We start from the raw sequence: 15,824 nt of genomic DNA, 5'->3' as shown, positions 1-15,824 counted from the left end.
GCACAGACCTTCAATTTATGAATCAGGGAGAACCCCTGTGAGTGTCAGGGAAGAAAATAAATTCTCTCATTGGTCCAGGTATTGCCTCCATATTGGCATGTAGATAAATGTGTCCCAAATCAAATGCTCTGCAATCACTCGGTCCGGCCACATGCAATTTCCTCCACTGATACACCGGATTTATTTCTCATTCCTCTAAGTAAACAGTTAAATCTGCTGTGGGTTCCGGTGAGTCACACACCATCTTCTACGCCACCTCCATCCAGAGCTCAGAATTAGCCATTGCTAGGAAACAGCATGTCTCAACTCAATCCTTTCCCTCAGCCTCAATTCCTTTCACGGGCTGCATGTCATTAATTTGAGAGCAAATTATTAGAAACCCGGAAAACAGTCTGTAATGCCTGCAGATTTATGATGAAGTCATTCCACGAAAGGTCATGGGCAACCTTGCTATAATTAAATATTTCATTAATTTTTAAAATACACAATAACTTATAAATGCAGCATAAATGAACCAGATGACCTTGAAGAAATTAGTTAGAGCACTGCTTCATCAGAAGCCACTACCTAGCAATTTTCTTAATTCTTCTTCTATGAGTGGGGCTTGTGTCCACTTTCCATTCTTGTCTTGGATAGGGTTCCAGCAGCCTGTTTATTTGCAGTGATTTAGTATGAATTCACTGGGAACATTAGGTATCACTGGAAGGGATGGTGGGTAGGCAAGACTCTCCTTTCCTTTAGGTGCCAACCTCAAAAGTGTGTAAGTGTGACCCACACAGTCACCCTCTGGAACACAGCCCCTCTATTTCATTAACTGGGTGATACTTTTTTTTTCATGTGTACATTTTGATAGTTTCTCTTTTCTCATTATAAAGAATGCATTCTCATTACAAAAATTTTGAAAACTTTAAAAATCTATACATGAGAAAATTGAAAACCCCCTGGAGGTAACCACTTATACTATTCTGTGATATTCCTTTCCATTCATTGAAACTACTGTTCTTTCTCAGACAAGGCAAGCAACTATCTGAAGCTACAGCCGGGATTCGAATCTTTGGAACTTAGAGAAACCCTGAGGCTTATGGTAGTGTCTTCCCTGTTTGGCTCAGTGGACAGAGAGTCAGCCTGTGGACTGAAGGGTCCTAGGTTCAATTTTGGTCAAGGGCACATGCCTGGGTTGCGGGCTTGATCCCCCAGTAGGGGGCGTGCAGAAGGCAGCCCATTAATGATTCTCTCTCATCACTGATGTTTCTATCTCTCTCTCCCTCTCCCTTCTTCTCTGAAATCAATAAAAATACATTTAAAAAAAGCCTCAGAATTGGATTGTAGAACAGATGCCATGCACACTAGAACTGAAATGAGCCTCATACAAAACTGACATTCCTCCTATAAGGTGAGGAAGAGGCTTTATAACAAACATCCCATCAGCAGAGATCTGGTTGGTGCCGGAGTCCAGCTCCTAGACCACTGAGGATCGTGCCTACCTTGTAGCAGACACTCAATACATACTGTTGAATAAAGATAGAAAAATGTTTTTGAGAGGAGGAACTTGAAACAGGTGGACCCCGAGTCCTTTTTAAAACATTCCTTTGAAAGTCCCGTTCTCTTAGAAAGGCTTCCCACGCCTCCTCTTGCCTCTTCCTTGCATAAGCCCTCCTTTCTGCTCCCACGGGAGAAGCTGCTGAGGACAGATGTTAATTCAAAGGTTAGCCATCAGCGGCCAGCAACCGTAGGTCTCCAGAAATCCAGGCCACATTCCGGGCTACTGGTGTGCATCCATGCCGTCGATTGTTTTCCCATTAGGGTGCAGATGGGCTTAGTGGTAAAGGAGGTCAGCAGCTAGAGGGGAACTGCATTGAGCGAAAGTGAGACATGAGCTAGACCTTAACAGAAAGAGGCAGGGGACCAATAGCAAGGAATCCGGCAAGCAGAGCCAGTGCTAGTTACATGATACGATGATCGGTGAGATGGTGGAATGAGGCAGGGAGGAAAAGGCATCAGAGAAGAGGAGAGGGGACTGAAACGCATTGGAACGGAACAGGCAAGAGAAAGAAAGCTGACTTTTAAAAATTAAATAAATCATCCTACGCCCAAACAACTTTGATTCTTTTCTCCAAACTTCATAAGCTCTGCGAACGGGTTTGAAAGCTTCAATAACAGGAGGTTAGAAACTGTGGTCTGTGAACCTGTGAGAGATGAGTTGGGTGATAAGGAGACCCTAAGAGATAGAAACAAGAGGGCGAATGGATATTCAGGGTGGCATTTTGGAGAGGAGGAAATCAGTTAAAAGAGCTGTGAGAGAGGAGCCACAGAGGGACACCTGGTTCTCCTATGTCATTAAATTGCTCAGTCTCCTACTTGGTGTCAAATCCCGAACCAAGAGCTAAACACATCAGAAAAATGTTCTGTGTAAAATGCACCCCTTTCCCTTAAATAGCTGCAGTCCAGTCCAACAGCATCACTCACTCAGCATGTGTCTGCTGAGCACCCGTTATGCACAGCCTCACATTCAGTGCTGCGGGGGATGAGGGATTAAGACAGTTGCACTTGGTGAATCCTTACAGACTAAAAGAGACCTCACGCTCTAACTGCAAAGATGACCAATATGCAAAACAATTAGGAAACTCCAAAAGGAAGGTGACAATGCAATTCACCATGGCCCAGCAATTCCACTTGTAGGTATGTAGCTCAGAACTTATATCCCTGGAGGTTCTGGTACAAAGATAGAACAATACTGTTTGTAGTAATGCAAAACCATTGCTGGGAGAATGGAGAATAAATTGTGCATATCCGTATCATGACAGAATTCCATGTGGCATTGAAAATATCTGGACCAGATGGATATACACCAAGATCAATAATACTAGTATGGAGTGACAGAAGCATGCAGGAGAATGATAGCATTTAGCTAAATTATACATTTATAAAACACTCAAAGCAATGTTACATATATTACTATGAATAAATATGCATGAAATGTATCCACGCATGTAATAGAAGAATATACATCGAATTCATGGCACCCATTGATTTATGTCGGATGTAAGGATAAAAGGTCTGAAAATGGGCAGTACCTAGAGGATCACCTCTACCTGGGATGCCCTGCTCATTTCTCCTAAAAATCTGAAGCCCAAGTGACAGCATGCTAATATTTATTCATCCCAGGTAGTTTGTACAAAGGTGCTTGTGACATTATTCTTTGTACTTAACTGTATTTTTAAAACCTTCAAGAACTTTAAGAAACGCAATACAGGTATAAAAGTGTGGATGTAGAATTTATATTAAGCATCACACATTCAAAATCTTACAGGAGCCAACAGGACAACTTAAATAGACAGTGAGTGAGCTGAAGCAATGGGGCAGATGCATGCACATCGGGTAGGAGATGGGGCAAGAAACAGCACGTCTGATTGCAAGTGTGCAGCTACCACGCAGCTCTATCAGGCTGGTGGATGATGGGCATTTGTGCTCAATGTTGGCAGATGTTTCTGACTTTGCAAAGTTTGCCTCAATATTAAAAAAATAGCAAACCAAATTAAATATAGCTGTGAGCCAAACCCTGAGGCATAAGATTTCAATAAAAGTAAATGAGGAGGAGCTGGACGAATAGTGGAGGGCTTCCTGAAAGAGGTGACACTTGTCTATGGGTTCTGCATCAGAGATGAAAACACTTTTAAGCCATTCCAAATGATCTGTCTTTCCAATTCTTCATACAAGGGTACAAGTGGAGAAGTAGTTTATGGGTAGGGGAAGTTTGTAGAAACTGTCAAAAATTTCAATGATATTTGTAACATGCTCACAATGGATGAAGCTCCAGGTGCACTGTTGTTCAGCGTCTGCAAATTACAGCCCATGGGACAAATCTGTCTGCTACCTGTTTTGAATGGCCTAAAAGCGAACAATGGTTTTTGCATTTTAAATGCAGGGTGTATGGAGGATGGGAAGAAGCAAACAACATTTCATGACATGTGAAAATGGTGAGTAATTTAAATTTCAGCGTCTACAAGTTGATGCCCACTCATTATGTATAGCCTATTGCAGCTCTCACACTACATTGCAAGAGTCGGGAAGTGCTACAAAGACCCTGTGGCAAGAAAAGTTAAAAGAGCTGTAAGCTCATTTCTTAATCATCAGACTACAGAGGCTACAAACATGTCTACTATCCCTGGATGGAGACTATGGAACTTAATTCCCACACCCAGGTGAGGAAACGTGAGTTCAGACAGAGGGTCAGTAAAGCACCTCAGGTCACATGCACAGCTAAGTGGCAATCTGAAGCTTTTCCTGAAGCATCAACCTCCAAAACCCATGTCCTAAGCCACCACTCTATCCCCACTCAGCAAACCATTGGTCAAAATAAGCCTTTTCCCCCCAGGTTACTGCCAGCCTGCAGTACTTCCCAGTGTCATCCAAAAGCCCCTATGCAGGCACACAGCCGGCTTCTGTGTTCCTTGGCACACATGACAGTGGGCCTCTGAGTGGATGGCAAGTCTGATGACACCCTGAGGGATGTGAATCCAGCAGCCAACCCGAGAGGTAACGACTTGGGAGTTCCACTGGATTTGCCGATTTCTCGAATCACTTACTTTGGGCAAAGGCAAGTCAGGCTCTTCCAGCAAACAACAGAGAATGGGAAAACAGATCAATGGAAGCAGCGCTGGTTCATGTCCAATGACTTTATTGAATGCAGTTACTGGAGGCTAAACAATGCATTTAAGCTCCGGGCTGGGACTCCACGTTGTGCTGAGCCTGCCTTCAAAAGCCTGTTCCCTGCTAAGCATGTGGCCACGGGTTCTTAGGTGGAAAGAAGGTTTTTGCTGTTTCTTTTCCCCTTTAAACCTCTGCAGCTTTGGGGTTTGCAAAATTTCCTAGGCGAAAGGTTCTCTCTCCCCCTTCACTTTGGCTAGTTCTGCTGGTGGAACAATGGATCAGAGATACAAGCCAGTGAAAGTGGATTTATTCAGGGAGTTAGAAAAGCAATCAACCCTAGACAGTCTTCTGAAAGCATCCCTAGTGCTTCCCACATCATACTCTCCCCGTGCCGACCAGGCAGCATCCCGCTGCTCACATTTGCTGACATAGTTCCCCCTCCTAGAATTCCCCTCTCTCCTTCCTCCCCACAGAGCCAAGAAGTCTGTGTACTGCTCTGTCTTCAATCACTTCTTAGATATCCCATGACAACTGTCTTCAATTTGGGCCATTTAACTGTCCTATAATTCTTTCACATTTGTCATCTCTCTCCAAACGTTGGTTTGTATGGGTTGCTGTGACGTGGTGTCTAGCAGCACCGTGAACACTCATCAGTACTTAGTGAGTACTAACAGCCTGCCCCTCTCCCCACACACGTGGCCCTTAAGGGACTGAAGACACCTTGGAGAATTCTAGTACCTTTCCTTAAATTTCAGCTCTGAGCCCGAAGTTTGAAATTCACATCCCTTGCTCTCAGTGTGCCTCTCACAGAGCATGCCTGCTGAGCACTAACTTCTCTGGGCTTCGGTGTTCTCATTAGCCCGATGATGGTCATCTGACCCACATGGCAGGTTGTTGGGAGATTTCAGTGAAATCAACTTTAGAAAGTGCCCAACCAGACACCTGGCCAAAGGCAGGTGCTGCACAGACACAAGTGAGCTGCTGTTTGCTCCTGGGAAGCAGGGTCTCTGCCCTTTCTTCCAGCAAAGCTGTGCCTCTCCTTTGGGGGATTTCTTGTTTTCTGGGAGGCGGCTACGTTGCCCCTGGCCTCTGTGAAAGATCAGCTAAATCACAGCCAGCTGCTTCAAACATTTCATGTCAAGAAAGCATTTCAGCCCTGACTAGTTTGGCTCAGTGGATAGAGCATCGGCCTGCGGACTCAAGGGTCCCAGGTTCGATTCCGGTCAAGGGCATGTACCTTGGTTGCGGGCACATACCCAGTAGGGAGTGTGCAGGAGGCAGCTGATTGATGTTTCTCTCATGGATGTTTCTAACTCTCTATCCTTCTCCCTTCCTCTCTGTAAATATCAGTAAAATATATTTGAAAAAAAGAAAGAATTTCAAATGTAGCTTTGAGCATGCAGGAAATCTGTTTCCCCATCTGATTCCACAAGTGAGCTCAGCAACACAAGCTTTCCTTCAAGTGCTAATCTGGGGGCAAACCTTCCAAGAGGTAGTGGACCCAAGAAGCTCAGGGCTCTAATAGCGACAGGCATCTCATCAGCTGGAGGGTCGCTGCTTACAATGGCAATAGGCCCTCTGGCTTGTCAATCAACCAGCCCTGTCCTCCACAGTAAGTAATAAGAACGGTCACATTTCACTGTGCATTAGGCTAGACTAGATGGTTCCTGTCAAGGTTACCAGGGAAATGTTGAAATAATAACATTTGAAAAGACACCAAGAAAAGGAGCAATGAAAGTAAGCAAACCCCAAGCCTGCAAGCTGTGAACTGTTTCTCCCACACAGATTCCCCTGCAGAGCTGCAGTGTTAGATTTCATACCCCTGAGCAGGGGCCTTCAGGAGGACTGGAAGCTGCAGGAAATCAGAAATCATTCCCAGGAGGGTCCTCATTCTCTGGCCGCCCTTTGTGCCCACATGCCATTCCACCCTGCTGCTTTCTCACCCGCTACACACACCTCTGCACACAGCCTCCAGCCCCCATAACTTGCAAATACTGGATTCTGACCTCAGCCCTTTAGGATCTCTAGAAATCTATAGGCAACATCCTAAAATGCGAAAGCCATGGGCCAGAGAAGCTACCACAAGCAAAACACTGGTAAAATTATTAAGGACCATACCTTGCACCGGTTAATTCATCATTCACTCATTCATTCATTTTTTCATTCAGTACATATATACTGTTAAATCCTCAGTGCTAGCACAAAACTAATAAGCACATGGCACTCAAAGAACAAGATACCCAAAGGTTCTTTCTCATGGGGACTTAAAGTCGTGTGCGTGTGTGTGTATGTGTGTGTATGTGTGTGTATGTGTGTGTATGTGTGGTCATCCATGCATACACATGTGTGTTTGTGGGTCTATATTAAGGGTGGATAAAAGTGGAGGGGGACCATACTAAATAAACAATGCCATTTTTCCTAATATTTATTGTCTAAAATGTTATCAAGGCAGACATTTATAGGGCTTGGAAAGCATATAGCATGGGGATCAAAACTCATCCAGTGGGTTAAAGGAAGGAGTGTTAAAAAAAAGAAAGATACTTAAAATAGGACCTGAAAGATATTTAGAAGTTTGGTTGTGCACGTGGGGAGGACAAGCACTTTCCATGCAGATCCACAAGCAAAGGCCCTGGGGCAGGAAGGCACCAGTGGAGCAAGGAATGGAAGTCAGAAATGAGATCCTAGACATGGGCCAGTGTGGCTATGGGATTAGGCCATTCAACGAGTTTAGATTTTATCCTAAAGGAAGTGGAAATAATCCATAAGTTTTTAGAATAAGAGTGGTGTTACCATATTTTCAATTTGGAGAATGTCAGTCTGGATGCAGGTTAAATTCTTAAAATAAACTAAATCCCTTCATAATCTCAACTCTTTATACCCAATCATGATCTTTCGTGGTTCCTTCCTTTGTATGTGTTCTGACCTTTGCCTTGAAATAATTTATTCTCTCCAAAAATAATTACTGACATCCTGTTATGTGCCAAACCTCCTGTTAGGTATCAAGTTGACAGTACTCAACAAACTGTCAAAAATTTGTGCTTTCTTCAAGCTTACATTACCATTAGTCAGTTTTCCACTGGTGAGCTACTATTGAAACTTTCAGACCAACTCATTGTCACCTTTTGTATGTGAGAAGTTTTCATTTGCCTCTATTCACTCCCTGGTTATATAAGTAGGGTTTCTTGATGATTAAAGTATCCCCACTCCCCACAACACATTGGCCTGAGAGGTCCATAAAAGTAGAGAGAATGGTATTTCCCTCTTTTATATCCCTCAAGAGAACCTAAAACATATTAGGATCTTATTAAATGTTTTTGAATAAATAAAGTGTGTATTAGGGTCCTCCAGAGAAACAGAATTAGTAGGATGTGTGTGTGTGTGTGTGTGTGTGTGTGTGTGTAGTTCCAAGATCTTTAGGGTGGGTGGGCAAGCTAACCACCCAGGAAGAGCGAGTGTTTCCGTTGGAGTCCAAAGGCAAGAAAAAACCATGTTCCAGTGTGAAAGCACAATGCAGGAGGAAGTCTCTTTTGCTCAATGAAGGAACAGGATTTTGTTCTAGTCGAGCCTTCACCTGATTGGATGAGGCCCACACACATTAGGGAGAACAATCTGTTTTACTTAGTTTATTCATTTACATGGCAATTGTATCCAAAACCACCTTCACAGAAACACCCAGAATAATGTTTGGCCCAAATGTTTAGGCACACCATGGCCCAGTCAAGTTTACACATAAAAACCATTTAAAAACCATGTAAATCCTCCAAGTGAAGTTAACAAGATAGGTCAGTAAAACCTTTTATTTTTTTCTCCTTGACTACAGCTAAGCTACAGAGTCGGGATAAGCAGAGAAGGGAAGGATATAGAAGGATAGCCTACATCAGTAATAAGGTTTCGGTGAAATTGCAAGGTTAAGCATTTTGTCCCCAAATGGTCTCCCTGTCCTCGTAGTTCCTAAGAAATATATAAAAGTTTTTTGAACTCCTGCTCCCATTCTTGCCATTGTCATTACACGAGGAAACAGCACTGGTCAGCCCTACCTAGTGGGCCACTTGATTTTAAAATCCTTTTCAAATCTAGGACAGAAGCAGAAATGGCCTCTGGACAATCCTTTAAGAGCTCACCCTCTGGCTATGTGAAGAGCCCTGGAAAAACTTGTGTCATTTTCACACTAGAAAAATGTTGAATTTAATAAAAAGTCAAAAACAGGGAGCCTGAATTATTTATACTTGGGTAGATGACTGCTGCCAAACTCATCTTCATTTCATGAAAGGACAAATCCTTTCCTGTCTTATAAGAAAATTATGCACTATTCTAGCTCCTTTTCTACTTACTAGCATTTAAAATATTGCAATAAGCAAGGTAGAAGTGGGGGCAGAAACTCGGCCATACCCTTATGGAGTTTTAGTGGGAGGAAAGGGAAATAGAAGTGCTATCTAGTCTTTTCAGTAAATGGTTTGGCCCTGAGGTCAATCTCTCTCACATCCATGTGACCAGTTAAACTCTATCTGAATCTGAGGGAAAAATTATTAACATTAAAGATTGGATGAACAGAGTTTAAACTGTGGCCTTAAGTTTGTTAGGGAATGTCAGGTCATGTAGAAATTAGAATCCATGTGTTATTGTTCAAAGTGATGCCCAAGAGGAGCATGCAATGAGGCCTCCTAGAAGAGAATGTAGGAAAAAGCACGTTATGTGGCGAGGAGAAGCCCAAATGAAAGGAAGACCAGCATGCCTCTCTGATACAGACACAGGGAATGCCTGACTGTAGGACCATGTACATCTTTACTGCCCAAGATGCTGGGACAATTAAGATTTGGATATGGTGGCAGTTACAGCTGCCTTGATAAATTGAAGCAGGCTGCACAACCTTCCTGGATGTATGTACCTTGCCTTACAGAATGTAGAGCTCGATACTTAAACTCTTTGATGTCCACATCAAACAAAGTCCTAGAAAAGATGAAGGTTTTCTTTTTAAATCTAGTGATTAAGTGAAGGATGGAAAATAATTTGAAAGTGTCAGCTCATGGTCAGAGATCCTTCTGAAAAAAGATGGTGGTTTTCCTAATATTCCATCCACTTCCTGGAATTCACAAGAACAATGTCTAATCTCTTGGCAGAGTATTCTGGGTAACATGAGATTTTTCTATCATATTTATTTAATGTATAAACATGCAAACTCTAAGAGGACAGGGGTTTCTTTCTTTTTTGTTCATCTAAAACAGTATCTGGCATATAGTAGGTATTTCTGGTTTTGTTTATTTTTACAGTATAACTTTACAAAGATCTTTCTAGGACCCTAGATCCATAGGTCCTTGGGACTTCTCTCTTATCTCTGTTGCCTCTCTCTCTCTCTCTCTCTCTCTCTCTCTCTCTCTCTCTTTCTCTCTCTCTCTTTCCATATATATACAGATAGATATAGATATATGTATATACATGTCTGTACACACACACTTGCATATATAACCACTATACTGATTCATTTGTATTTTAGAAAAAAATTATACTATGTTACTGCCTTAGAATATCTAGAACTCAACTCATACTTATGTTACATATTGTTGTGTATTTACCAAATGATGTAGCTTCAGACTCTAAGCATTAAATACTCTTTATGGTTTGTACAGATAAACTCACATCCAATATTGTTAACTCTTAGTAAAGTGATTTGACAGTTTAGTCATAGAGTCTGCTGGTTATTATAGGAGTTCAGGAGGTGGTACCAGCTGGTGTAGGACCACCATAACTATTCTCCCATACCCTCTATGTACATACATGCACACAAACACACACAGGCAGTCAACTTTTCAGGGATTTAAATTTGATATACTTTTAGAAAAAAAATATCATTATTATTTTCTTTAATATTCAGAAAGTAATTCATGGCTTTTTACAACTTTAAGATCTATATCCCACCATCTATTCACATTGTAAAGGAATGTAGACAAATTTTGACAACAAATTAAAGTGGAACAAAAACAACTGTAAGCATGTATATGAGTGAGTGTGTGAGTGTGCGTGAGTGTGAAAGTGACAGACTGTAGGAGTTTCTCTTAAAATATTCTATGTTTTCAGTGTGTTGGCTGAGTTGCTTCCTCTTGTCCCTGTCACTAGTATCTTACTAGAATGTTTTGGAAAGAGAAACACATGTAAACACATAAGATTTCTGTTTGTTTGGGTTTTGGATGAATTGAAAACTGTTACAATACTATTTTAAATTCTAGAAATCTTAACATTTCTTTATATATATATTTTTTTATTGATTTTTTACAGAGAGGAAGGGAGAGAGATAGAGAGTTAGAAACATCGATGAGAGAGAAACATCAATCAGCCGCCTCCTGCACATCCCCCACCGGGGATGTGCCCGCAACCCAGGTACATGCCCTTGACCGGAATCGAACCTGGGACCTTTCAGTCCACAGGCCGACGCTCTATCCACTGAGCCAAACCGGTTTCGGCTAGAAATCTTAAAATTTCAATGAGTGACCTAGCGTCTCTTCTCTGGTCTGTTGATCATAAATATTTATGTACAAGCATAAACATTTCCATTTTCCAGATGAGGAAACATCAGCCCAGAGATTGAAATGTTTTGGTATAGGGTTCCCTGGGAAAAACCATGTCCTTGGTGGGTTAGAGTAGAACCCAGGCCTCTGGGTTCCTTTAGACCAGTGGTTCTCAACCTTCCTAATGCCGCGACCCTTTAATATAGTTTCTCATGTTGTGGTGACCCCCAACCATAAAATTATTTTCGTTGCTACTTCATAACTGTAATTTTGCTACTGTTATGAATTGCAATGTAAATATCTGAGATGCAGGATGTATTTTCATTGTTACAAATTGAACATAATTAAAGCGTAGTGATTAATCACAAAAACAATATGTAATTGTATATGTGTTTTCCGATGGTCTTAGGCAACACCTGTGAAAGGGTAGTTCGACCCCCAAAGGGGTTGTGACCCACAGGTTGAGAACCGCTGCTTTAGACCAAAAGCAAAAGAAGTACTCACGTCATGATCTGGGTCTCCACTCCAGCCTCCACCAGAGCCCCGTCGACAAAGAGAGGAACCGGAGTGAAACCATACTTGTCCCAGGAGTGGCCCTCGTCAAAACTCACCCTGGGTCAGAAACAAGTACATGAAAGAGACAGCTGAAAATAAAATCAGACCCTTCTGCAACAATTTTTCAGGTTATTAAATTCTGCCCCGCATCTCGCTGTCTGGCAGTTTGGATTATCAACAGGAAGTAATCTTCAACATCTCTCCATATTATTATGAGATTTGATCAAAACTGCATTTCCTGGCCCAGGCAGAGACAACACCAGGGCTGCAGAAATATTTCAACATATTAGAATAGAAACCACAACCTAAGCACGGGAGATTAGTGCATGGAGTGTCACGTTTCAAGTACTCAGAATGGAACCCGAACTTCAATTTACTGCACAATCAATTCAGCCCTTGGAGTTTTTGATACAGATAAATTGAGTAGTGCCGAGTGTACCCAAATGGGAGGGAGAGGTGTGTGTCTTTCAGATCATACCTTAAAAAAAGCAATTTCCTATTTGTTCAGAATGGATGTTAGGATCATTTCCCTTCCCTGATGCCATTTTAAGGGGCTTTTATAGATGAGTATTGAGTGTCTGAGATGTTCTGGGCAGCACTGTGCCATCTTTCCTCCAATGGTAAGAGGAAGGTCTGGCCCTTTGTGAATACCACATCAGAAACTCTTTAAGGAATGCTGCTAAGGACTTAAGCAATTCTGATTACTTGTTTCCTTCCCTTTCGTGGAATTATCAAGTAACTGCCTGTTCTGACTTAACCAGAGGACACAGTCCAAAGACCATCTCCTCCGGAAAGCTTTTCCTGACACCCTTCATTCTCTGTGATCCTTCTGTTCTTTAAAATAGGTTATTTTTTAAAGCATAATTTATTGATTTTTAGAGAAAAAGAGGAAGGGAGAGGGAGAAAGAGAGAAACACTGATGTCAGAGTGTAACATCAACTGGCTTCCCGCTGCAGGCCCCCTATTGGGGATCAAGCCCATAACCTGGCATGTACCCTTGACCGGGAATCCAACCAGCAATCTCCTGGTGCACAGGATGACACCCAACCAACTGAGCCACACCAGCCAAGACTTGGCCAGGTGAATTTTTAATTGTTCTCTGACTCTACAACATAGGATTCTTTGAGTTCAGGTGTACAGACTATTTTCCTATAAGACCCACACCTTCTTCTATCGTAGCCCTGATTGATGGCTTCTTCACCTATCTTGAATCTCTCATTCAACATTATAATCTTGGGAGTTCAGAGGGGCCATGCATGTCATGTTTACTGAATGATCCCTTAACTCCAGCTACATATCTTTATTACAGTGCCCCTTTCCTGATATTACATATATATTATCAATAAAAAGTCTGACTTCCCCACCAAACCAGGAGATCTTTGAGGTCAAAGACCATGCCATTAGTTTTTGCATTCTTAGTACTTAGCCGAAAAAAATGGCACGTGTTATTATATAAAGGTTAAATGAGTACATGAATTAAAAAACATAAGGAATGATTGAGAGCACTCTTCTAATCCACCCAAGCATTTTCTCAAGCATTGACTTATACTGGCATCAGTGAATTGGATGTGGGAGTCTCTTCCCATGGCTAGTCAACCTACTCAGTCTGCTCTCTATTTACTTCTTTGATTCTCACAGCCTCTCCATCTCTTTCTCTGCCTCACTGTCTTATCCTCTCTTCCCCAATATATTGATTAAAAAGAATTAGAAGGTCAATCTCCTGACCCATTAGAATAATTATCCTCTCAGATAAATTTTGTAATTATGGTGTACTTAGGTCTATATCCAGAAACAAAAAGTAGACAGTTGTTTATAAAAGTTTTATGGATTCCTAAATTATCAGTGTATGCCTTGACATTAAAAAAAACTTTCTAAGATGAATAATTCCTAATGCTCAACTAATTATTGAAAACAAAGCAAAACTCCTAAAGTAACTCCCCAAAGTACAACATAAAAAAATTTAATCTCTTGAGTATCAGAAATTTGGCTGACTTGCCACTTGTGACAGCGATTCGTTTTTGTGACTTGGAGTTTTTAAATGGTCTGAGGTAACTATATTGAATAGTATCCCCTTTTCTTCCTCAGTTCAATAGCTCATTAATGGCCAAGACAAAGGAATTAGGAATTCTCTTATTAGGTCCCCAGGTGAAATTGGTAGGATTGCCAATACTCAGAGAGGCAGGAGGAAAGTTATAATTGGCCTCTAAATAGTGGCAAGACAGGACTATCAAATCCAAATAAAATGAAATTCATGTATCAAATATTTATTGATGCCTAATGTGGCAGCTCTGGCAGGGCCCTCTGTTCTGAGGATATAGCAGTGAACAAGAAAGGGAGGCCCTAGCTTCAGTAGGACTTAAATTCTAGTTTGAGGAGACAAACAATATGCAGATAAATGGTTACAAAAATATAAGTTAGAGAAAAGTGTCCTGAAGACAATTAAAATAGAGTGATGTGATGGAGAGTGATGGAATAGCTACTTTGTATTGGAAATTTAAGAAAGTCCTCTCTGAGGGGGTGACATTTAAACAGAGATCTGAATGATAATAAGGAACTAGCTGTGCAAAGATCAAGGTGAGAGCCATTCCAGAGGGAATATCTAATGTGAAATGAAGTTGCTGTGTGGGAGGAACTGAAAAATGATCAGTGATTGTAGATTCGTGGGAAAGGAGATTAGCAGAAGGCAATGGAGGCAAAACAATAGGGCTGGGCAAGACCAGAAAGGTCCTTTTTGCCAGTTGAAATGAGAAAGATATGATTTGATTTAAACTTTAAAATATAACTTATTGTGTGTGTGTGTGGTGAGTGGACTGTCAGGCCAAAGTGGATGTAAGAAGATAAGTTGGGGGGAGGTATGGTCCAGAGACCAAGTCAGAGGAGAGGTTTGGACAAAGGTTATAACAGTAGAGATAGAATGACATGGAAAGACTTGGGATATTTTTAGAGGTGAAATAAATAGGATTTGGTGATAGAATGTATGTGATTGCCTGTGCAGAAGAAAGAAACAATGGACAATGTGAATTTGGAGGGTGAAGCCACTGAGATGGGGAAATGAAAAGAAAAAGAGAAGCAAAGCTTTTTTTCTGTTTGTTTGTTTCTATTAGGTCCACATCAGGATTCAAATGCTTTTTGAGCTTCCAAGTTGTGACCCTGTCAAGGATCTGCATTTCTGGGGAGTGATCAAAGCTGGGAATGTAGATTTAGAAGTCACTTATAAGGTAAGACTGAATTAAAGCATGATACTTACTTTTATTTTTAAAAAAGACCCATAGTTGGAGAAAGGAAAATAGTTACTAATGATAAACTCAAGCTAAACAAACCAGGGTCATTGTCAGTTTCAAGGTAAATATTTCCCATAAATGTCACTATGATGAGAGGTAATCAAGCCACTGAGTCTAGCATGTGTTCACAGACAGATAGCATGCATAATAAAATAAATTATCCTTCTACCAAATCCTAAGTACTATCTATGTTCAGTTTCAATCACTGTAGAAAACTGACTGAAAATCAATGTGATTAAAGGTAAAAAGCAGGTTATTCTAGAAACAGGTTGTATGACTTGAAGATATCTTAGGGAAGAGAATGATAGAGCTAAATAAATTACCATTGCCTTATAATATTTTTAGTAGAAATCTTCCAAATAGTTAAACAAAAACAATCATATCTGTTGACTATTGAAAATGCATAATGTCTTTGAATAAAACTTGAAAAAATATAGTTAAATGCATAAAAATATTAATTAAGAATACAATTGGAATAAGGGAGAAAAGATATCCATTCTCATAATTCTTCTAAAGATCAGAGTCAAATATTTGTATACAAGAATATAAGCTCCCCAAAATTTTGTTTTGTTCATTGTTATATCCCAACACTTACACTAATGGTGGATACATGGTATATGCTCAATTAATATGTGAGAAATAAATGAAAAATGTATATATCTTAAACTGCATATCTGATTATTCTCCAGAACTTGTAAAGGCAAAGAAATATCTTGAGGTCCTTTCCAACTGTGGTCCTTTCCCCCAGTCTAATAATCACATGCAGTGCTGGAGCAAACATTCTGCATAGATTTGTCCAGCAGAACAAGGACTGATGGAGAGAAGTTATAAGCAGGCT

General features: G+C 40.9%; 1 protein-coding gene across 1 annotated transcript in view; it reads right to left on the bottom strand.

Annotated features, from left to right (window-relative positions):
- SORCS3 (sortilin related VPS10 domain containing receptor 3) overlaps positions 1–15,824 on the bottom strand; it is a 523,227-nt gene that overhangs the window by 59,624 nt on the left and 447,779 nt on the right. The window contains exon 14 of the mRNA XM_081104642.1: positions 11,655–11,762. Coding sequence (XP_080960768.1) covers positions 11,655–11,762 — 108 coding nt within the window. The remainder of the gene's footprint in view (positions 1–11,654; positions 11,763–15,824) is intronic.

The sequence above is a fragment of the Myotis nattereri genome (assembly GCF_964212035.1).
Source record: "Myotis nattereri genome assembly, chromosome: 13".
NCBI classification, from domain to species: domain Eukaryota; kingdom Metazoa; phylum Chordata; class Mammalia; order Chiroptera; family Vespertilionidae; genus Myotis; species Myotis nattereri.
This window is presented reverse-complemented; position numbering and strand designations above follow the sequence as displayed.